This window comes from Rhinatrema bivittatum, chromosome 19 (assembly GCF_901001135.1).
Source record: "Rhinatrema bivittatum chromosome 19, aRhiBiv1.1, whole genome shotgun sequence".
Classification (NCBI taxonomy): Eukaryota; Metazoa; Chordata; class Amphibia; order Gymnophiona; family Rhinatrematidae; genus Rhinatrema; species Rhinatrema bivittatum.
This window is the reverse complement of record NC_042633.1, coordinates 39,537,983-39,559,480: the sequence shown is the minus strand read 5'-3', so window position 1 is coordinate 39,559,480 and position 21,498 is coordinate 39,537,983. Positions and strand designations below refer to the sequence as shown.

Genomic DNA, 21,498 nt, shown 5'->3' with positions numbered 1-21,498 from the left:
TATTAGCGGTTAGCTAGTTAGTAGTTACTAGTTAACTAGTTACTGTTATTTTTTGAATATTTCACAGATTGTATTTGCTGGATATATTAGCGGTTAGCTAGTTACTTTTCCATTTTTCTATATATTATGTTCTGTATATGCTGGATATATTAGCGGTTAGCTAGTTAGTAGTTACTAGTTAACTAGTTACTGTTATTTTTTTGAATATTTCACAGATTGTATTTGCTGGATATATTAGCGGTTAGCTAGTTACTTTTCCATTTTTCTATATATTATGTTCTGTATATGCTGGATATATTAGCGGTTAGCTAGTTAGTAGTTACTAGTTAACTAGTTACTGTTATTTTTTGAATATTTCACAGATTGTATTTGCTGGATATATTAGCGGTTAGCTAGTTACTTTTCCATTTTTCTATATATTATGTTCTGTATATGCTGGATATATTAGCGGTTAGCTAGTTAGTAGTTACTAGTTAACTAGTTACTGTTATTTTTTGAATATTTCACAGATTGTATTTGCTGGATATATTAGCGGTTAGCTAGTTACTTTTACATTTTCCTATATATTATTCTCTGTATATGCTGGATATGTTAATCTATTTATGTATTACTTTCGTAAACGATGTATGTATTATATCTTAAGATAGATGTAAAGCCCTCTCTTTCTCGTAGTTCCCACAGTGGCCCCTGCCCTGTTCAGTGTAACTTTTCGGTTTACTGTAATTATTTGTTCGATGTAAGCCGGCATTGATGCGTCCCACGAATGTCGGCATATAAAAAATCCTTAAATAAATAAATGAGATTCCTGAGATCTTTTGAAAGATCGACGGGAAAGACCTCACAGGTCCCTACTGGCAGGGGGGGGGGGGGGGTTACAGAACAGCTGTAAGGAGACGCCCCAGATGTTCCTCCAGCTGCAGGTAGGATGCCCTGGAACCCCCGCCTCCCCACAGCTGTCTGGCTGGTGAGTCATTTGCGATTCCCACCCCTGGTCATGGAAGGGAAGGCAAATCCGTCAGGGTCCCCCCCCCCCCCCCCCCCACCGCTGCTGCCATCCGGCTGCCAGCCCGGGCCGCCAGGTCTCCAGCACCCCATTGCCAGCCCCGATCCCCCTTTTGCGGCTGTTCGGGCTCATCTTCCTTTCCTCCCCCGAGCCAGGACTCGGGCAGTGGGACGGTAGCAGCGGGCGCCGTAAAGGGTGGGTGGGGGAGGCTCAGAATGGCCCCCGCCCCGCCTGGACCCGTGGGAACAGGAGACGGTCCGTTCCCAGCAGCTGCTCTTGGCCCTCGGCCGAAGACGTTCCCCGCATTCCCTGTTCGGTCATGGCTTGGAGGGGGGGGGGGGGTTGCTTTTTTGGCAGCGTCCGTCGCAGGATGCCTCGCACACAAGGCAGAGTTGGTCAGGGTGAGCAAGGCTGAGGCAAACCCTCGCAGATTGGGTAGCACCTCGACGGGGGGACGAGTGCCTTATGAAAGCCAGATCGTGTGTCAAAAGGAGGTCCCAGGGGTTACTGGGGAAAAGCCCCTGCTACATTTTGGTAGACAAGAAACAGGAACGCTCATCCCTTCAACACAGTCCCCGCTGTCTCGCGGCTAAATATGTTACTGCTGGTTTAGGTAGACAAGAAACAGGAACGCTCATCCCTTCAACACAGTCCCCGCTGTCTCGCGGCTAAATATGTTACTGCTGGTTTAGGTAGGCATGGGACAGGAACGCTCATCCCTTCAACACAGTCCCCGCTGTCTCGCGGCTAAATATGTTACTGCTGGTTTAGGTAGACAAGAAACAGGAACGCTCATCCCTTCAACACAGTCCCCGCTGTCTCGCGGCTAAATATGTTACTGCAGGTTTAGGTAGACAAGAAACAGGAACGCTCATCCCTTCAACACAGTCCCCGCTGTCTCGCGGCTAAATATGTTACTGCTGGTTTAGGTAGACAAGAAACAGGAACGCTCATCCCTTCAACACAGTCCCCGCTGTCTCGCGGCTAAATATGTTACTGCTGGTTTAGGTAGGCATGGGACAGGAACGCTCATCCCTTCAACACAGTCCCCGCTGTCTCACGGCTAAATATGTTACTGCTGGTTTAGGTAGGCATGGGACAGGAACGCTCATCCCTTCAACACAGTCCCCGCTGTCTCATGGCTAAATATGTTACTGCAGGTTTAGGTAGGCATGGGAGAGGAACGCTCATCCCTTCAACACAGTCCCCTCTGTCTCATAGCTAAATATGTTACTGCAGGTTTAGGTAGGAATGGGACAGGAACGCTCATCCCTTCAACACAGTCCCCGCTGTCTCACGGCTAAATATGTTACTGCAGGTTTAGGTAGGCATGGGAGAGGAACGCTCATCCCTTCAACACAGTCCCCTCTGTCTCATAGCTAAATATGTTACTGCAGGTTTAGGTAGGAATGGGACAGGAACGCTCATCCCTTCAACACAGTCCCCGCTGTCTCATGGCTAAATATGTTACTGCAGGTTTAGGTAGGCATGGGACAGGAACGCTCATCCCTTCAACACAGACCCCGCTGTCTCGCGGCTAAATATGTTACTGCAGGTTTAGGTAGGCATGGGACAGGAACGCTCATCCCTTCAACACAGTCCCCGCTGTCTCATGGCTAAATATGTTACTGCTGGTTTAGGTAGGCATGGGACAGGAACGCTCATCCCTTCAACACAGTCCCCGCTGTCTCATGGCTAAATATGTTACTGCAGGTTTAGGTAGGCATGGGACAGGAACGCTCATCCCTTCAACACAGTCCCCGCTGACTCATGGCTAAATATGTTACTGCAGGTTTAGGTAGGCATGGGAGAGGAACGCTCATCCCTTCAACACAGTCCCTGCTGTCTCGCGGCTAAATATGTTACTGCTGGTTTAGGTAGGCATGGGACAGGAACGCTCATCCCTTCAACACAGTCCCCGCTGTCTCACGGCTAAATATGTTACTGCAGGTTTAGGTAGGCATGGGAGAGGAACGCTCATCCCTTCAACACAGTCCCCTCTGTCTCATAGCTAAATATGTTACTGCAGGTTTAGGTAGGAATGGGACAGGAACGCTCATCCCTTCAACACAGTCCCCGCTGTCTCATGGCTAAATATGTTACTGCAGGTTTAGGTAGGCATGGGACAGGAACGCTCATCCCTTCAACACAGACCCCGCTGTCTCGCGGCTAAATATGTTACTGCAGGTTTAGGTAGGCATGGGACAGGAACGCTCATCCCTTCAACACAGTCCCCGCTGTCTCATGGCTAAATATGTTACTGCTGGTTTAGGTAGGCATGGGACAGGAACGCTCATCCCTTCAACACAGTCCCCGCTGTCTCATGGCTAAATATGTTACTGCAGGTTTAGGTAGGCATGGGACAGGAACGCTCATCCCTTCAACACAGTCCCCGCTGACTCATGGCTAAATATGTTACTGCAGGTTTAGGTAGGCATGGGAGAGGAACGCTCATCCCTTCAACACAGTCCCTGCTGTCTCAGGGTTAGGATGTGTTACGGGGCATTCAGTTCTTCAGAACAGTCCCCTGTTACTATTTTGATAAGAGATTTCCTCATAAGGCAATCTGTTTCGCATGTCTTCACGCCTTTCACTCCCAGCGCCATCTCTAAGGGAATAAGAAACACATTTATTCCGCAGGAAGTCGGCCGCAGCTGGAGGAAGCGAGAGACCATTGATTCCCTTTGACTTTTACTGGAGGGGTTTCCCCTTTTATGCTTTCTTTGTCCGCCTCTCTTACAGAGAGCTGCCATTAACTCTCCTGCCTGCCCATCTGAGTTAACGGGAGGGGTCTCGCCGCGTCGTGACCCCAGCAGAGGCCATGCAGTGCATCCCTGGTGGCGTGAACCCCCCCTCCGGACCGGAGGGGGGGGAGGGAGGGTCACTAAATTGGTTTTACTCCTTAGTGCTACCGCTGGCGCGAGCAATGGGGAAGGTCACCGAGGGACGTGCGTCTTGGCCTGTCTGACTGTCTCTGCCTTGGATTGTTTTCCCGTTTCCAGAATCTCAAGATATGACCGAGTAATATTTCTGGATCCCTCTGGCCGCCTTCAGAGAGGTGGGGATTGGAACTCTTGGAAAGGAGCTGGTGTTTTCGGTGCTCTGTGAGGGAGAAGGGTTCAAGGGTGTTTCTGCTAAGGTCGCGCTACAATTTTAATTCAAGGCCTTACCTCTGACGCAGCTCAGGGCCCTTTCTACCCGTTTCACTTTTACGTGAAGCAGCAGACAAGTCGGTGAGAAGCTGAAACAGTTAAAGTTCATTGCCATCAGCTCTTCCCTCCCTTCCGACTTGTGGTGTTTTTAAAGAATCTCACGGCCCCTGTCATCAGAGCCCCATGCAGGCCGCAACTGATACACATAAAGCATGAATACAGCACAGACGGCTGAAGAGCAGATCTTCATCAGAGCCCCATGCAGGCGTCACACTGATACACGTAAAGCAGGAGTACAGCACTGACAGCTGAAGAGCAGATCTTCATCAGAGCCCCATGCAGGCGTCACACTGATACACATAAAGCATGAATACAGCACGGACAGCTGAAGAGCAGATCTTCATCAGAGCCCCGTGCAGGCGTCACACTGATACACATAAAGCATGAATACAGCACAGACAGCTGAAGAGCAGATCTTCGTCAGAGCCCCATGCAGGAGTCACGCTGATACACGTAAAGCATGAATACAGCACAGACAGGTGAACATAAGAAAATTAGTATATTAAAGAGAGAAACCTAAAGAAAGTGCCCCAGGAGTAAGATCCGTAGGTGGCGTGAGAATGTTAAGGTGCTCGGGACAGGTAGCATTGCTGCTTTATCAGGGAGACTCCTTCTCGGTAGGGAATTTTGGCGAAGGATCTCCTGCTGCAGCAGTTACCCCTAGGGATGCTGCTTTCTGTCTCTTAGGAGCCTTCCGATGCTGACCGGGGTGCAGCGGAGAAAACCGGGGTGACCTTAGCCCCCCTGAGTTTAGCTGGGAGTGTGACTGGTCTTCCACCCCCCACCCCCGTGTGATGACGTTGACCCCCCCCCCCCTTACCCCCGCCTTCTTTCCAAACGATGTCCTACTTTGCTTTCTCTTCCTCTCTCTTTCCTTGCCCGGTTCCCTCCCAACCCTCCCTGGCCTCTCCTTGTTCACTGTTCTGTGAATCTCCTCTCCCCCTCTCCCCCCCCCCCCCCTTACAGGGCAGGCCTGACCCCGGCCCGGGCAAAACGGGAAAGAAGAAAAGCAGGAAGGGGAAGAAGAAGGGCGGGAAGGGGAAGAAGAAGCGGAGAAAGGACCTTTCCGAGCACGAGGAGCCGGTTCCGCCCGCCACGGCCGGGGAGAAGGTAGAAGGCGGTCCCCGGGCCGGGCCTCGACCCTGCCCGCGGCCGAACCGGGCGCGCTTCCTAACCTGGCATTCCTCACCTGGGCCAGAGCCCTGGCCGGCACCGATTCCTGGCAGAATAATCCCCGGCCGTGCAGCCTGACCACAGCGAGCGGGTCACAAAGCGATCCTTGCTTCAGATTAACGCCTCTCCCCCAATAAGCATCGGACCTGCTTGAATATTCTGAATAACATTTTGTCTTGTTTTGATAGATTTATTTATTGTTTGCTGTTTGTTTTTTTCCTTCCCTTCCGTTACGCGCCGGCACAGCCTCGCTCGCAAGCATTAACGCTCCTGGCGTTGTGGCACCTAACGCGCCCTACCCCCCACCATGCATCGGTTAACAGCCCCGCGTCCTGGGCATCCTCTCTCGTCCCGTACCCTCCCCCCCCCCCCTCTTCCCCGTTTCCCCGCTCCTATCCCGGATTTGGCATGGGAACCTCAGCTCTGTGACTCTGCCGCATGCAGTGGGCAGAAAGAAAGACAGACACCACCCCCCCTCCCCCATGACCAGCTCGGCCTGTCCTGGGACAAAACTGACCGAGCTGGAGGGGGGGTTTCTGGTTATTCCCAGAGCACGGCAGCCTCCTTGACGGACAGTGACGCTTGTTTCTTCTTTCCCGTTGCCCCATGAAGGCAGAGCGCCCCACCAAGGCCACCCCAACGGAGGAAGAGTTCGCCGAGGAGGACTACTACCCCGCTCCATCGGAGGACATCCTGGTTGCCACAGTGACAATAGAGCCAAACATCACTGACTATGAGGTATTGTGTATGGACGACCAGTGCCGCCTGGAGCCTCGGGGAGGTCGGATGGGGTAGACGGAGAAGTCTTGATGAGTAGAGGGACCCTTTTGGGAGGCTACTAGTGGGGAGGGGGTTGCATATATTCCTCCGCCACTGGAGTCCGGCCACCATGTCACTCCCAAGTCCCCATTACAGAACTGAGGGGACAAGACTCCTATGTCTGTCTCGTGGCCTAGAGAAGGTTTCTGGGTCTCACACCTACTCTGTATCTCAAGTCCCCTTATTGCCCGTGGTGGTGATGGTGGTGGGGGTTGTTACAGGGAAGATGGCAATCAGTATCCCCCATCACCACTCGGGACAAGGTAAGACGTCAAGGGCCAGTATTACAGCAATGGAAATTTAAGTTTGGCATCATGGAGAACCTTATAACTATGAGAATAGTCAAGTATTAGAACAATTTAATGGGGGGGGGGTTTGTATAGGGGTGGGGAGAGGAATCTCTGTCACTAGATAAGTTTAAGAGCAGGTGAGAACCATCTGTCTGATTGGAGGCAGGGGACTGACTAGTTAATCTCTTGATATCCCTTTGTTCCTTTCTCTGATTACATCCAGAGGTTCTAACCAGCTCTAAGCAAGCAGCATCTATTTAATTCTAGGTGACCTCTTGAGGTCTCTTCCAGGTTTTTCTTTCTGTAATTTTTGACGAGATCACTTCCAGGTCTATCTTTCTATGATTCTTAATAACCTCTTGAGATCCCTTCCAAGTATATCTTTCTGTGATTCTTTACAACCCTTTGAGAACCCTTCCAGGTCTATCTTCCTGTGATTCATGATGACTTCTTGAGATCCCTTCCAGGTCTCTCTTTCTGTGATTCTTAACAACCTCTTGAGGTCCCTTCCAGATCTATCTTTCTGAGATTCATGATGACATCTTGAGATCCCTTCCAGGTCTATCTTCCTGTGATTCATGATGACATCTTGAGATCCCTTCCAGGTCTCTCTTTCTGTGATTCTTAACAACCTCTTGAGGTCCCTTCCAGGCCTACAATTTTGTGATTTTTAACAACCTCTTGAGGTCCCTTCCAGGTCTATCTTTCTGTGATTCTTAACAACCTCTTGAGGTCCCTTCCAGGCCTACATTTCTGTGATTCTTAACAACCTCTTGAGGTCCCTTCCAGATCTATCTTTCTGAGATTCATGATGACATCTTGAGATCCCTTCCAGGTCTATCTTCCTGTGATTCATGATGACTTCTTGAGATCCATTCCAGGTCTCTCTTTCTGTGATTCTTAACAACCTCTTGAGGTCCCTTCCAGGCCTACAATTCTGTGATTTTTAACAACCTCTTGAGGTCCCTTCCAGGTCTATCTTTCTGTGATTCTTAACAACCTCTTGAGGTCCCTTCCAGGCCTACATTTCTGTGATTCTTAACAACCTCTTGAGGTCCCTTCCAGGTCTATCTTTCTGTGATTCTTAACAACCACTTGAGGTCCCTTCCAGGTCTATCTTCCTGTGATTCTTAACAACCTCTTGAGGTCCTTTCCAAGTCTATCTTCCTGTGATTCATGATGACTTCTTGAGATCCTTTCCAGGTCTCTCTTTCTGTGATTCTTAACAACCTCTTGAGGTCCCTTCCAGGTCTATCTTTCTGTGATTCTTAACAACCTCTTGAAGTCCCTTCCAGGCCTACATTTCTGTGATTCTTAACAACCTCTTGAGGTCCCTTACAGGTCTACATTTCTGTGATTCTTAACAATGTCTTGACATCCCTTCCAGGTCTATCTTCCTGTAATTCTTGACGACTTCTTGAGATCCCTTCCAGGTCTATCTTCCTGTGGTTCTTAACAACCTCTTGAGGTCCCTTCCAGGTCTATCTTCCTGTAATTGTTAACAACCTCTTGAGGTCCCTTCCAGGTCTATCTTACTGTGATTCTTGACGACCTCTTGAGATCCCTTCCATGTCTACGTTTCTGTGACTCTAGAATTGGAAACCTCTCCAGCCCTGTCCATCCACAATCCTGTGAATGCTCTGTGGGGAGGATCAGTGTGATGGGCACCTCTAATGTTCTTCTGCTCACCTCCCACTCAGCTGAAAGTACCAACATCCCCCAAGACTCAGGCTTAGCAGAGGTGTCTGGGCTTGCAGCCTGGCTATGAAGAAGCATGGTCTTGTAAAAAGATCCAAGAGCTCTGAAGCCACGGTGTGGCCAGGGAGAAAAAAATCCTCAAGGGCCACCTGATGATTAAGTTGGCATTGGATGAATGTGTCAGGTCATTAATCATTCTATCCTGGGCTTTTCCCTCTCTTTGGCTTATCATATATTTTGTTCTTTGTTCTTTCACAGTGTTATTAATTTGCTGTAGCCTCTGGTGTTTTCTCTTGCCTCGCTGGCATTTTCTTCACTTGTGTTTGACTGACAGCCAATAATTGGGATAGGCTGAATTCACAAGTGTTAGCCCAGCCTGCCGGGCACTCATGTGATACGTTACGCCCAGTCCCCAGCTGCCTATGTGAGGTGCTCCACACTCACTGTCCCTGAGCTGAGCCCTCCCCAGTACCACAGCCTCTCGGGTCACACACTCACTGCCCCCCCCAGCTGACCCTCCATGGTACTACATCCTCGTGGGGTCCACACTTGCTGCCCCTGAGCTGAATCTTCCTGGCACCTCCCAGCCTCTCGGGTCCCACATTCGGTGCTCCCGAGCCGAGCCCTCTCCAGTACCACAGACTGATAGGTCCCCACACTCACTGTCCCTAGTGTGCCACCCGGTCCCTGAGCATCCTGGTTTCTACATATCCTTCGGGTTTTCTCTGCTGCCATGCTGTCCGGGTGATGCTGGGTTTCATCTGCGTTGCAGGAGGTGGTGGAGGAGTACTTGCCGGGCAGGGGAGGAGATCCCAGGAGACGAGGCGAGGAATACGAGATCCAGGAGTACGAGGAGTACTATGACAGGGGCTCCGTGGGCCCTGACGCCGACCGCGGCTCGGAGAGGTTTGGAACCGTCGAGCGAGGAGACGTCGAAACCCAGCACAGAGAGGTACTCGGGATGCAGAGAAATGTCCGGGGTACTCTTTGCCCTCCCCAGGCTGGTTTCACCCTCTCCTGCCCGGCCCGCGAGCGCTGCCGTCTCTCTTCCTGCGTGACCGCAGAGTATTGGGACCGCCACGGATTGAAGCCGGCTCCTGTGCACGGCCCCCGTGTGCCAGTCCACTCTGTCGAAGGAGGGGGGGGCAAGGGGGGGGGGGGGAGAGAGAGAGGAGGCAGCCACAGGGGAAAAAGAGGGCGGGGTGGAGGAAGAGGGATAAGGATGGGACGTGTCGCACCAGTAACGGAGGCAACCCCCCCCAGCCATCGAGGCCTTCGGCTGCGCTCTTGATATTCCCAGCACGCTCTGCCCCTCCACTCCCCACCATCCACCTAATGCCTCGGTATTGTGTTTCAGGCCACGCAGCCGGAGAAGGGGGAGAAAGGGGAGCCCGGCATCATTGAGCGGGTGAGTATGGCCGTGGATTTGGTATCCCTACCGGTAACCGGGGGTGGGGGTGGGGGGGTGGGAAGGGGGCTGGGTCACCACTACATTTGTCCGAGCCTGGATTTAGACACAGGTGAGGGCTTCTGCTTGCTGAAGGGATGTGCGCCAGCGCTGCCGTGGCACCCTGGCCACCCCTCCTGCCCACGCTCCGATCTCCAGGGGGACTCCCTCCACCAGTCCTGCCTATGGGTGCACTTTCAGACTGCGGTAGCGCGCTCCCTGGGAAGCAGTGGGAGGGAGGGGGGCAAAGAAGCTGTCACGCCGTGCCACACGTGTCCGTCTCGTTACAGGGGACAGTGTTCGAGGGACCCGCAGGACCTCCAGGATACCCGGTAAGGAAATCCTTTATAACTATGAAAGGGTTTTCTTTTTTTTTCCTAAAAATAAAATGCTGATTTTGGAGAGACTGACCCAGTCTCCCATGAGGAAAGTGACAGCCAGACCAAGGTGGGTTTGCCATCCATTCGAGTGCCAAATAACATGGCACTTCCTCTGGTATTTCCAGCCCCTGCGCTCTCTGCATTTCTCAGGAGTCTCCTCTGGTATTTCCAGTCCCTGCATTCTCTGCATTTCTCAGGAGTCTCCTCTGGTATTTTCAGCCCCTGCGCTCTCTACATTTCTCAGGAGCCTCCACTGGTATTTTCAGCACCTGCTCTCTCTGCATTTTGCTGGAGTCTCCTCTGGTATTTTCAGTCCCCGCGCTTTCTGCATTTTGCTGGAGTCTCCTCTGGTATTTTCAGCCCCTGCGCTCTCTGCGTTTCTCAGGAGTCTCCTCTGGTATTTCCAGCCCCTGCGCTCTCTGCGTTTCTCAGGAGTCTCCTCTGGTATTTCCAGCCCCTGCGCTCTCTGCATTTCTCAGGAGTCTCCTCTGGTATTTCCAGCCCCTGCGCTCTCTGCATTTCTCAGGAGTCTCCTCTGGTATTTCCAGCCCCTGCGCTCTCTGCATTTCTCAGGAGTCTCCTCTGGTATTTGCAGCCCCTGCGCTCTCTGCATTTCTCAAGAGTCTCCTCCGGTATTTTCAGCCCCTGCGCTCTCTGCATTTCTCAGGAGTTTCCTCTTGTATTTCCAGCCCCTGCGCTCTCTGCATTTCTCAGGAGTCTCCTCTTGTATTTGCAGCCCCTGCGCTCTCTGCATTTCTCAGGAGTCTCCTCTGGTATTTTCAGCCCCTGCGCTCTCTGCATTTCTCAGGAGTCTCCTCTGGTATTTCCAGCCCCTGCGCTCTCTGCGTTTTGCAGGGAGCTCTAGATTATACATTCTTGAAAAGTCCATATTCCATAGCAATCTCCAGAAAATATTTCTAAGTGGAGCTAATAGATTTTCCCAGTGCTCTCTGTTGTCCTCTAGTGGTCACAGTTCGTAAAGGTCTGTGCCACGACGGGCATGTTACAGAAGATCAAACCCTGGCTAGATTGGCTTTTGAGACCCACGGTGGAGATGTTACACTAACTCAGTCCCCGAGGGGTTTTTTTTTTTCCCTGACAGACTCGGATGCGCTGGAGAAATCTCGCATCCTTGGGGACTCCTGCACAGGACAGGATGTGAAGGTTTAACCCGGGTAGACTCTGCTGGGCAGGATGATAACACAGCCGATATTTACAAAAGTGCCACCAGTGTGCCTGGCTAACTCAGCTGCTACGGCACGAGTCTCTCATTCACAAGGTCGCGGGGCGCGAACGTTTTTTTTTTCATCTGAACGTTGCTGCGCCGTCTCGCCGTGCTATGGGCGAGCAGCGTCAGTAATGGGCAGCAGCCGGCTGCCTTCCACCAGGGATCTGGCAGGCTAAGGTGGCGAGAGGCTTGCGTGGCGTGCCGAAGGTCATGGGCAGAGACGTGCAGATATCTCTCTGGGTTTTCTTAATCGGTTAATGTTTTGTTTTTTTTGTTGTTGTTGTTGTCATTAGGGTGAACCGGGACCTCCCGGCTCCATGGGCCCGCCAGGCATCGCCGGGGACCCGGGCGACAGGGTAAGGAGCTGGTGGAGGCGGGTCGGATACCGGTGGCACGGACCCCTGACTGATGAGCGGTCCCCGTGCAGCACACTCGACCCCCCCCCCCTTCCCCTGCCAGTCAGTGCATCCCTGGCAGAAAGCTCCGTACGCGATGAGGATTGCGTTAAAGCCAAGATCCCTGCCCTGCTCTGTCCATAGTTGTGGGTGGGAGTTCATTCTGTGCCAGGGGTTCTCAGCTTTTGGGGGGATCCGTAGTCCCAGACCTGTCCCCCACTCCCCGTCCCCGAGGGCTCTCCCAGCAGTGAGGACCGAGCGGGACAACGGGCTTTGTAATTGTCCCCTTGCCCCCCACCAAAGTTGTCCCTCCCCAGCTCGGGAATGGCTGTAGGTGCTTCTGGTGCCTCCTGCTCGGGTCTCCCCCCCCCCCCCCCCATCCTATCTCCTCGCCCCCTGCAAGGGCTCGGGGAGAGGTGAGGTGCGGCTGCTGGATCGTGGGTGACCGCGGGGATCATCCTGCATGGCCCGCTGTGTGCCGGGGGGGGGGGGGGGGGGGTCAGGTCTGTAAATCTCAGTGACCCTCTGGTTTCTTACTGTGAATTCCCCCTCTCTCCTTCCTCTCCCTCCTCCCCTTCTCTATCTCCCTAACCAACTTGCCCCCAACCCTTGCGCTCCCCCTTCCCCTGTTTCTTGCCTCCTGCCCGTCTCCCTATGCTTGGCTGTTCCTCTCCTCACCTGCCTCTTTCTCTGCCTGCCCCCTGAATTTTGTCTCTCTTTCTGCCCCCCCCCCCCCACACTCTGTCACCCTCTCTTCCTTTCTCCACTCTCCCATCTCACCACCCCTTTCTAACGCCCTCTCTCCCTTCCTTCCCTGCCTCCTCCCTCTGTTCCCGTCTGCAGGGTCCCCCAGGCCGGCCCGGTCTCCCGGGAGCTGACGGGATTCGCGGCCCCCCAGGGAACATGATCATGTTGCCGGTAAGTCGTCCCCCCCCTCCTTTACTCCAGCAGATCTCTGTGCATCTGAGAAGCCCCTCTCCCCCCCCCCCCTCCATTCCCCGCTTCCTATCCAGACCGATGCTGAGGTCTCAGTGCACCTGGGGACACCGTGGCCTCTGACAAGTCACCCTGCGACCCTCTGGGATGGACATGGAGCAGGAACAGAGGCTCCGCTCCTGGGCCCTAACAGGGGCGGCTTCAGCGCTGCCGCCTGGGTGGCCACAAGCGCAGGCAAACCCCGTAAGAAGCTGCTCCTCCGCCTGTCTAATCTTCTCTCCTCTCTCCTCCCCCCATCCCGGCCCCCTCCCACAGTTCCAGTTCGGTGGGGGCGATTCCCAGAAGGGCCCCACGGTCTCCTTTCAGGAAGCCCAAGCCCAGTCCATTCTGCAGCAGGCCAAGGTATGGGGGGGGGGGGGGGGAGCGGAGAGGGGCTAAGGACATGAAAGGTGGGGAGGAGGGCTGGGACATGGTGGGAGGGGGCTGGAGACATGGGGGGGTGGGGAGGGGGGATGAGGACATGGTGGGAGGGGATTGGAGACCTGGGGGGTGGGGAGGGGGCTGAGGATATGGGGGTGGGGAGGGGGAGGGGGCTGGAGACATGGGGGGGGTGGGGAGGGGGGATGAGGACATGGTGGGAGGGGGCTGGAGACATGGGGGGGTGGGGAGGGGGGATGAGGACATGGTGGGAGGGGGTTGGAGACATGGGGGGGTGGGGAGGGGGGATGAGGACATGGTGGGAGGGGGTTGGAGACCTGTGGGGTGGGGAGGGGGCTGAGGATATGGGGGTGGGGAGGGGGGGCTGAGGAAATGGTGGGAGGGGGCTGGAGACCTGGGGGAGGAGGGGCTTAGGACATGGTGGGAGGGGGCTGGAGACATGGGGAGGGAGGGTGGACTGGGAATGTCAGCCAGCATCAGGTGGACAGAGAGCTGTAGCAGAGAGAGAGAGAGAGAGAGAGATGGTAATGATGTTTGTCCCCTCCATGGCGCACATTGTAGTATCCTGAAGGTTGCTCGCTGCATCTTATCTGTACGCCCATGGTTCTGTTTCATTTCAGCTTGCGTTGAAAGGACCTCCGGGCCCCACGGGCATGACGGGGAGAGCAGGATCTCTGGTAAGTGCAGGGTGCTGGTCAAGCAAGAGACCACTCGCCCACCAAGCTGCCCGCAGCTGGAGCCAGCACTGCGGAGCCAGGGCCTCTGACGGAGGGCAAAGGGACGGGGGCTGCAGTTTGACCTTCTTAGAGAGCGGAATCAGGTTAATTTAATAGGTATTGCCCCCCCCCCCCCCCCAGCTCTCCCTCCCCTTTCCTGGTGCCCTCCAAAGGTTCAGAGATGCCAGTCTGGCTTCCATTCTCGGGTCTGGTCCTTGCCGCCTTGGGCTTGGATTTGCTGCTGATCTAGCCCTCATGACATCTGATTGGAGACGGCAAAATGTGGCCCCTACACCTGGCGGCCACCTGCAGATCAGCACCGGGAGCCACTCTGGGGCCGCAGCACCCCGCACTCTCACCGTCAGCCGGGAGAGGAAGAGCCAGAGATTTCGGGTCGGTGCAGTGACCCTGATCACAGGGTGAAGGTCGCCCTGTCCACACAGCGTTTCCTGCCTAACTTCTCATGACCTTTCCTGTTTTTTTCCCCTCGTATTCAGGGCCTTCCAGGGAACACGGGTCCGAAAGGAGAATATGGGGACATGGGGCCATTGGTGAGTCCTGGGATGCACATGCACGCCGCCGCTCACGCGCGCATCCTTACAGACGCAGTGGGCTCTCTTGCACACCACGAGCATCCCTCCATGCGCCACCCGCTCCCTGACCAGGGAGTTTCCCATCCCCCCCTTACACGCACATCCCTACGTACACAACCTGTGCTGCGTTCCGTACGCTGCTATCCCCCGGGCTGAGAGCTATAGAACCGCTGTCCTAGCCTCATCCTCATCCTTCCTCTCCCCTCCTCCCCCCACCTTTCTCTTTGTAGGGTCCCCGAGGCGTGCAGGGCCTGTCCGGCCTTCCAGGAAAAAGAGGCAAACGGGTGAGTAGGAGAAAGGGAGAATTCGTCCATGCCTGGCACGGACCCGCCCGCTCGCTCCGTGTCCCTCTTGACCAGAGCCGTAGGATGGCGAGCCAGGAAGGGAATAGATAATCCAGTCGGGAGCTTTGCTGACGGCTCCTCCGGTGCACGACAATAGCAGTGGCGGGCGCTGAGGAGGAGGAGGCACCGTCGTGGGCCAGTCACCCTTAACTCATGCTTTTTCCCCCCTCCTCCCCCTCCTCCCCGTCTCCCCCCCCTTCTTTTATAAAGGGTCGTGCTGGCGCTGATGGAGCCAGGGGACTTCCCGGAGACACAGGAGTGAAGGTCAGTTGTGCTGAGTTATCCCTGCCCCTCCGTGGGCTGCTTCCACGTCGATGCCGTGCGCAGGCAGCTGTTGAGAAGAGAACCGACGTGGCTTTTCTGTACCCAACAGGGCGACCGAGGGTTCGAAGGCTTGCCTGGACTGCCTGGAGATAAAGGGAACAAGGTGAGGTAGACCCCCGTCCTTCTGACGTTCACAGGGCAGGACTAGGCCACTGACCAAGACCTTCTCCTCCCCCACACCCGGTCCTGCAGTGCACCCCCAGCCTCCACGTTATTCGAGATGTGCAGTAGTACGGTGTTGTGGCCCGAAGCTTGGGGGGGGGGGGGGATGAGGGTTAAGCTTGCAAGGGCATACTACTTGTGACCCAAGGGGGTCTCCAGAGGTGAACGGGCGTGCCACCCGCCATCCTGATTCCACCCAACAGGATCCCGCTGGCCCCGGGTAAATTTCTTCCATTGCGTTCAGACTCTTCAACTTAACCCCACTAGAAGACGGGGCGCCACTGACAGACTGTGCGTCCCCCCCGCGGACGTCCTTTGTAGATCGCACCGGTACAGTAACCGTTGGTCATGGCTCTTTTTCTCTGCTGCCCTAGGGAGAACCCGGCAAGCTGGGCCCAGCGGGTCTGACTGGTGAAAATGGACAGAAGGTAAGGACCTACCACCGACCCACAGTGTGCCACTTTGCTCAATGGAATTCAGTGGAGTCCAGCTCTAGAATGGGGACGTGGTCATTTCACGAAAAAAGGGCCTCCCGGTGGGGATGGAGAGAAAACTGGGGTGCGGTGTGGGAGGGGGTGCAACCAGCTTTCATTTCTGTACTCAGGGCCGAACAAACCGGAACGATCGGAAAGGGGTCGGGGAGGTGGGGGTCTGCTGCTGGTGCCCCGATATTTTGGCACGGAGGGTTTGATTAACAGAACCAATTATCCGTTTCAGGGCTCCGATGGCCCCGTGGGACCGAGAGGCTCGCCTGGAGAACCTGTAAGTTACCGCTCCGTTGTCATTCCTTAACCACCCCTGAGGTGGCCGTGCGCAGTAGCTTAGAGTCTCTTGTTCCGAGTGAAGGGGGTGCGCCTTGAACCCCTAAATTACTGCCATGGTTAAGGCAGTTCCACGTGTTGACCGATACGGCTTTACCGCTTTTCTTGACGGCGGTACAGCACCCGACTGTAAAGTGCGTGAAGAAAATGTGGCGTGATCTGGTTATCAAGCACAAGGTAATCCCTCCAACATCCCTCCAAAAAGAGAGTTTGGATAAAAGGGGGGTGGGGTGCTCTGCATCTACATGCAGACACACAACTTTACCTGTTTCCAAATGTCAACGAAGATTGAACGCATTATTGGCATGAGGGAGTTGCACGTTGCTTGGAAACAGGATGCTGGGCTTGATGGACCCTTGGTCTGACCCAGTATGGCAACTTCTTATGTTCTTATGTAACATAAATTGTACAGATAGATTCATAACATTTCCCTGAAATGCCCTTCCCCGTCTCCACCATAGACCTCTTTATTCATGCAGCCAAATTTACGCAAATTATGAGCGGACATGCGTCATTTTAGGCGACCGAAAATACACTTGTGCATAGGGGTAAATCTACCCATTGAACTCTTTACCTGCGTAGGAACTAACTAAAACTTTAGAAAATTTAATCCAAGATGATTAACGTATTTATGTGTTTTCTTATTATTTCATATTGACTGAGTCGTTATTGAATCCTTTGTCTTCCTTATAAGTCTGATCTTCTCTTCACAGGGAGAACGGGGTATGGTTGGCTCGAGAGGCCCCCCTGGTTCACCAGGACAGATGGTATGGGAAAAAAAACCTGCCCCCTCCCCCATAATAAAAATCCCTTCGAATTTTGACCACACCGTAATGTGACCATTGCATTGCTTTCCCTTTTCTGTTCTTCATGTAGGGAGTCAGCGGTCTTGATGGCCCCCCAGGTGCCAAAGGAAACCAGGTGAGATATTGGCTTGGTCGGAACTGGGCTTATTCCTCCCATGGCAGTCCTCCCCTCATTATTTGGCTGACAGGAGTCCCAGTAGGCCATGCTTAATAGTGAAATTGTTTAACAGGCTACCTCATCTGCCATGGAAAAGCCTGTCAGGCAAAGAGCAGTGGAAGATAAAGTCTCGCCTTGCTGAGAATGTTCCTGGCATTTAATTCATCCTGTTTGTTTTCTGAAGAACTCGAAGCAGGTGCTTACTGGGCCCAGATGGTTGTCCATCTTCCTTCGTAACCACTCAGAATAACTGGGGCAGGATTGGCTATGAAGCCACTTCTTCTTTCACCAAAGAGTGGCCACATTTCTCTTTGTCACTCAGTGTAGGTTCAACTGGAAGATCCCTACTGACTTTTGGTATAAGGCACAATGTTGTTGTTTGTGTTGTAGGGTATTCAAGGGGAGTCAGGGCCTCCGGGCCAACAAGGGAACCCAGGAGCTCAAGTAAGAACTCTCTGAATGTTTATATGATATGTTCCACCTTTAAGCTTTGTCTCTTTCTGATTTACCCTACAGAAACGTTTATGAACAAAACACAGAGTGTGCTCAAAGATTAATATCATAGAGCTGGAAGGGACGTGAGGGGGAAAGAGGGGCTTGGAAGGGACTTCTGGAGGTCTTTTAGAGTCATAGAAAGTTGAGGCTGAGAAGAACTTCTGGAGGACTTATAGAAAGATGGGGCTGGAAGGGACCTCAGAAGTAATTTAGTCTATCCCTTCCCTCCAGGTAGAATCTGCCATAGCTAACTCATCTCAGACAGATGTGGGTTTAACATTCATAATCTCCAATGGGAGAGAATCCACCATCTTTCCCGGGTAACAAGTTCCAGCACGCAGCAGACCTTGCAGCTGGAAGTTCTACCTAATGTCTGACTTGTGTCTCCTCCTGGAAGAACAACCAGCTCCCAGCCTCTTCAGAAACCTCTGTGGCCTATCTGAAGGCTGCTGTTGAGTCACCCTGCTTACCTTGGTCCTGCCTTCTCTGGGCAAAATAATTCCAACTCCTTCAACCTTTCCTCATAGGTCAAACTATCCAAACCTTCCATCATTTGACTGTCCTGCTCTTGCCTTTCTCCAAAAGATCGATGTCTTTCTTGCTACATGTCTGTCTCAGAAGAGGTTAATTTTTTGGTCTAGGGCAGTAGATATCCTCCAGGGGTAGGATAACTGATGCACCTTTTATATCTTACTGTTTTTTTTAAATTTGGTTTCAGGGTCTCCCTGGTCCTCAGGGGCCCATTGGACTGCCTGGTGAAAAAGTAAGTCCTTGGCCTAGGAGAGGTTTTGCAAACTCTTCTGTTCCAGATTCCGGGGATCGGGTTTGCCCTGAATGTTTGCTTTGGTGGCTGGTGGAAGGTCTCACCTCAGTACTCGGCTGATATTGATGGACCCAGGACCTGAGCAGTAAAAGGGTTGGGGGCAGGTGTTGTATCTCGGTGAGGGAGGCTGGGGAGGGTCAGAAGTGAACAAAGTGAAAAATTTCCCATGCGCCTTCACTCAAAAACTTAAACCATGGAAGGCACACGAACCCAACAGAGAAGTCCAACACACCATGAGAGGGGATTCCAGTCCACCATGACAGAGCTTGATCTAATGACAGTTATGCATTCACTTGTTTTGTCAAACTTAAGACTACTGTGATGTTTTATAGCTTGGCCTTCCCCAAGGTAGTATCCGTCACGATATGAGCTGCCGAATTCTGGACACATTGAAGAGCCCTCATAGACATAGAAACATCATGACAGAAAAAGACCATATGGCCAATCCAGTCTGCCCATCCATCCAACCAAACCAGGACTACAAGTCCCATCACTCCCTCAGAGATGCCCTGTATTTATCCCCTGCTTTCTTGAATTCAGAAACCCTAGCAGACTTACATTGGTTACCCATCGAATACAGGATAAAATACAAAGCCTTATGCACCATACACAAACTAATATATGATAAAGAAGCAGACTGGCTAAACACAGCCTTACGAGTACACGTTCCACAAAGAAACCTCCGCTCAGCAAACAAAGCACTACTAACAATCCCTTCAGTAAAGTCAGCAAAATTAACCCAAGTGAGAGAAAGGGCTTTATCATTGGCTGGGCCCATACTATGGAACACAATGCCCCCCGAACTCAGATTACAGAATAATCTCAAAACTTTTAAGAAAAATCTAAAAACATGGCTCTTTAAAAAAGCTTTCACTAAAGAGTGTGGAGGGTAGAGAATGAAAGTACAGGGTAATGCAGATGAGAATGAATTTACTCAATCCTACATTTAAGAAGTAATATTTCAAAGCGATAGTAACTCAATAATATACCTGGACTTGACCAACATTACTCAAATAATGATTATTTATGAAATTGTAACCGAACTTTATTGGCACCTGTTAGAATGTACGATATCCTACATTTACTTACCTTAGTCTATGTGCCTATTTGTAAACCGTTGCGATGGTATATAACTTAGCGACGGTATAGAAAAATTTTTAAATAAATAAAATAAATAAATACTGTTTTTGTCTCCACCAATTCCACTGTGGGGCTGTTCCACACATCCACCACCTCTCTGTAAAGAAATATTTCCTAAGATGACTCCTGAGTCTACTCCCTTTCACCCTCATCTCATGAGGCTCTAGAACGAGGGGCCATTTTATTTTAATATTGCTTATTGTTGATATTTTATTCTGAATTATTGTTTTCATTGATTGTGTATGCACTGATCTTGCCTGGAGATAGTGGGCTACAAAACACGTCAAATAAATAAATAAATAAAATACGAAGAGCCAGTGGTCCATGAAGACCAACATCTTGCCTCTGACAGTGGCCAAGCTGGCTTTTGGAAGTACCTGGAAGATCCAAATGGGGAGACCCCTTCCCTGTTGCTCATTCCCAGATGCAAGAGGTGGCAATGGATCTTATCCTCTGTCATTCATCTCTTCCCAAAGCTGAAGGGGCCCTGACCTGTTTAGCCTTTCTTCAGAAAGAGAAACCCAAATCTATCCAAAGAGAGAATCCCATCTGCATAATCGGGTAAAGCCCCAGGTTAGCAAAATAGAATACAAGCCAATCTCGACAGAGAACCTCCAAATACACCTAACCTAGAATCCCAAAGCCGGAACTCATAGGTAGCCTATACGGAACCTTAACCCAGCACGACAGAACCCCGGAAATATCAATTGGGACTCACTCAAGCTAGAACACTCCCCCGCCCTACCCAAGACTCACCCAAACTAGAACACTCCCCCCCAAGACTCACCCAAGCTAGAACACTCCCCCCCACCCAAGACTCACCCAAGCTAGAACACTCCCCCCCACCCAAGACTCACCCAAGCTAGAAACACTCCCCCCCAAGACTCACCCAAGCTAGAACACTCCCCCCCCCACCAAGTCTCACCCAAGCTAAAACCCAAATGAAACCCTTAGCATTGTCCGAACATCAGATTACAAAGGATCTGGTGGCTTGGGGCTGGGAGACCAAGGGGGGGGGGGGATCAGTTTTGCGTGTATAATTAATATAACTCTTTCTTTCCATACAGGGTCCCCCAGGCAAGAAGGGCATGCCAGGTCTCTCGGGAGCTGACGGACCCATGGTGAGCGCTGCTACGGCAGGGCACGTAGCCATCATAAAATGAGCTAGCCAAGCATAGTGCACCTGACCCCGGGAAGGGGGGGCGGTGGGATTCAGACATCAAAATGTCCATCCCGGCGGGCGATTAATACGCTTATGACCCAGTTTCCCTCTATTTTTAGGGGCATCCCGGCAGAGAAGGGCCTGCGGGTGAGAAGGGTGTCCAGGTAAGAACGAAAGCCGGTTATCCTCGTCTCTGGTTTAGGGTTCGTGCCGCTTGATGAATCGCTTTATCTTACCAACTTGTAATCCAAAGAGATGCAGGAGCCACCTACACAGACTGACGGGGCCGAGTGGCAGGGAGGGAGGGGCTCGGAACGGCCCGCGTGGGTGATGTCTCGGGGCCTGGTTGGCATCGCCGCTGCACTCCCATTTCCAGACCTCAAAGGGAAAGTTCTGGAAACCAGCAGCGAGACAGAGCGAGCGAGCGAGGGAGGGGGAGGCATCAGTGCACCCCGAAAAGGAGAATTTTTAAGAGCCACACCCCTCGCATATATGGTGGACATCGGACCCATGTCTTATCCTGCTGTTCAGCTTCCTCTGAGCCCACGCATGTGAAAGGGTTTAAGCCTTCTTTCTTGCCTTTAAGGGACTTCTTGGAGCTGCCGGCCCAATTGGCTATCCAGGACCTCGTGGAGTGAAAGTGAGAACCTCTCCTTTTCAAATATCTTCTCTGAATACCCCCCCTTCCCAAATCTTAACACATGCACTCACTCAAATGCACACTCTCACACGCACACTCTCACATGCACTCTCTCACACACACAGTCTCTCTCTCACACACAGTCTCTCTTTCTCATGTGCACACACAGAGTGTTTCTCTCTCTCTCTCATACAAACATCTCACCTTACGTGGCCAAAGTTTCCCCGGGTCCTGATTTATTGGACCATTTTGTAACCATTTTTCACCGAGGAGGGAGACACTTTGAGTTGAATTTT

The 21,498-nt window shown here is 52.4% G+C and overlaps 1 protein-coding gene across 1 annotated transcript in view; it reads left to right on the top strand.

Moving 5' to 3' along the window:
- Positions 1-21,498, top strand: part of COL5A3 (collagen type V alpha 3 chain) — a 123,314-nt gene that overhangs the window by 51,178 nt on the left and 50,638 nt on the right. The window contains exons 6-27 of the mRNA XM_029584539.1: positions 5,182-5,325; positions 6,001-6,126; positions 8,968-9,147; positions 9,553-9,603; positions 9,933-9,974; positions 11,544-11,606; positions 12,489-12,563; positions 12,897-12,983; positions 13,640-13,696; positions 14,233-14,286; positions 14,559-14,612; positions 14,883-14,936; positions 15,046-15,099; positions 15,533-15,586; positions 15,876-15,920; positions 16,693-16,746; positions 16,856-16,900; positions 17,333-17,386; positions 18,156-18,200; positions 20,468-20,521; positions 20,682-20,726; positions 21,149-21,202. Of these exons, the coding sequence (XP_029440399.1) occupies positions 5,182-5,325; positions 6,001-6,126; positions 8,968-9,147; positions 9,553-9,603; positions 9,933-9,974; positions 11,544-11,606; positions 12,489-12,563; positions 12,897-12,983; positions 13,640-13,696; positions 14,233-14,286; positions 14,559-14,612; positions 14,883-14,936; positions 15,046-15,099; positions 15,533-15,586; positions 15,876-15,920; positions 16,693-16,746; positions 16,856-16,900; positions 17,333-17,386; positions 18,156-18,200; positions 20,468-20,521; positions 20,682-20,726; positions 21,149-21,202 (1,491 nt within the window). The remainder of the gene's footprint in view (positions 1-5,181; positions 5,326-6,000; positions 6,127-8,967; positions 9,148-9,552; positions 9,604-9,932; positions 9,975-11,543; positions 11,607-12,488; positions 12,564-12,896; positions 12,984-13,639; positions 13,697-14,232; positions 14,287-14,558; positions 14,613-14,882; positions 14,937-15,045; positions 15,100-15,532; positions 15,587-15,875; positions 15,921-16,692; positions 16,747-16,855; positions 16,901-17,332; positions 17,387-18,155; positions 18,201-20,467; positions 20,522-20,681; positions 20,727-21,148; positions 21,203-21,498) is intronic.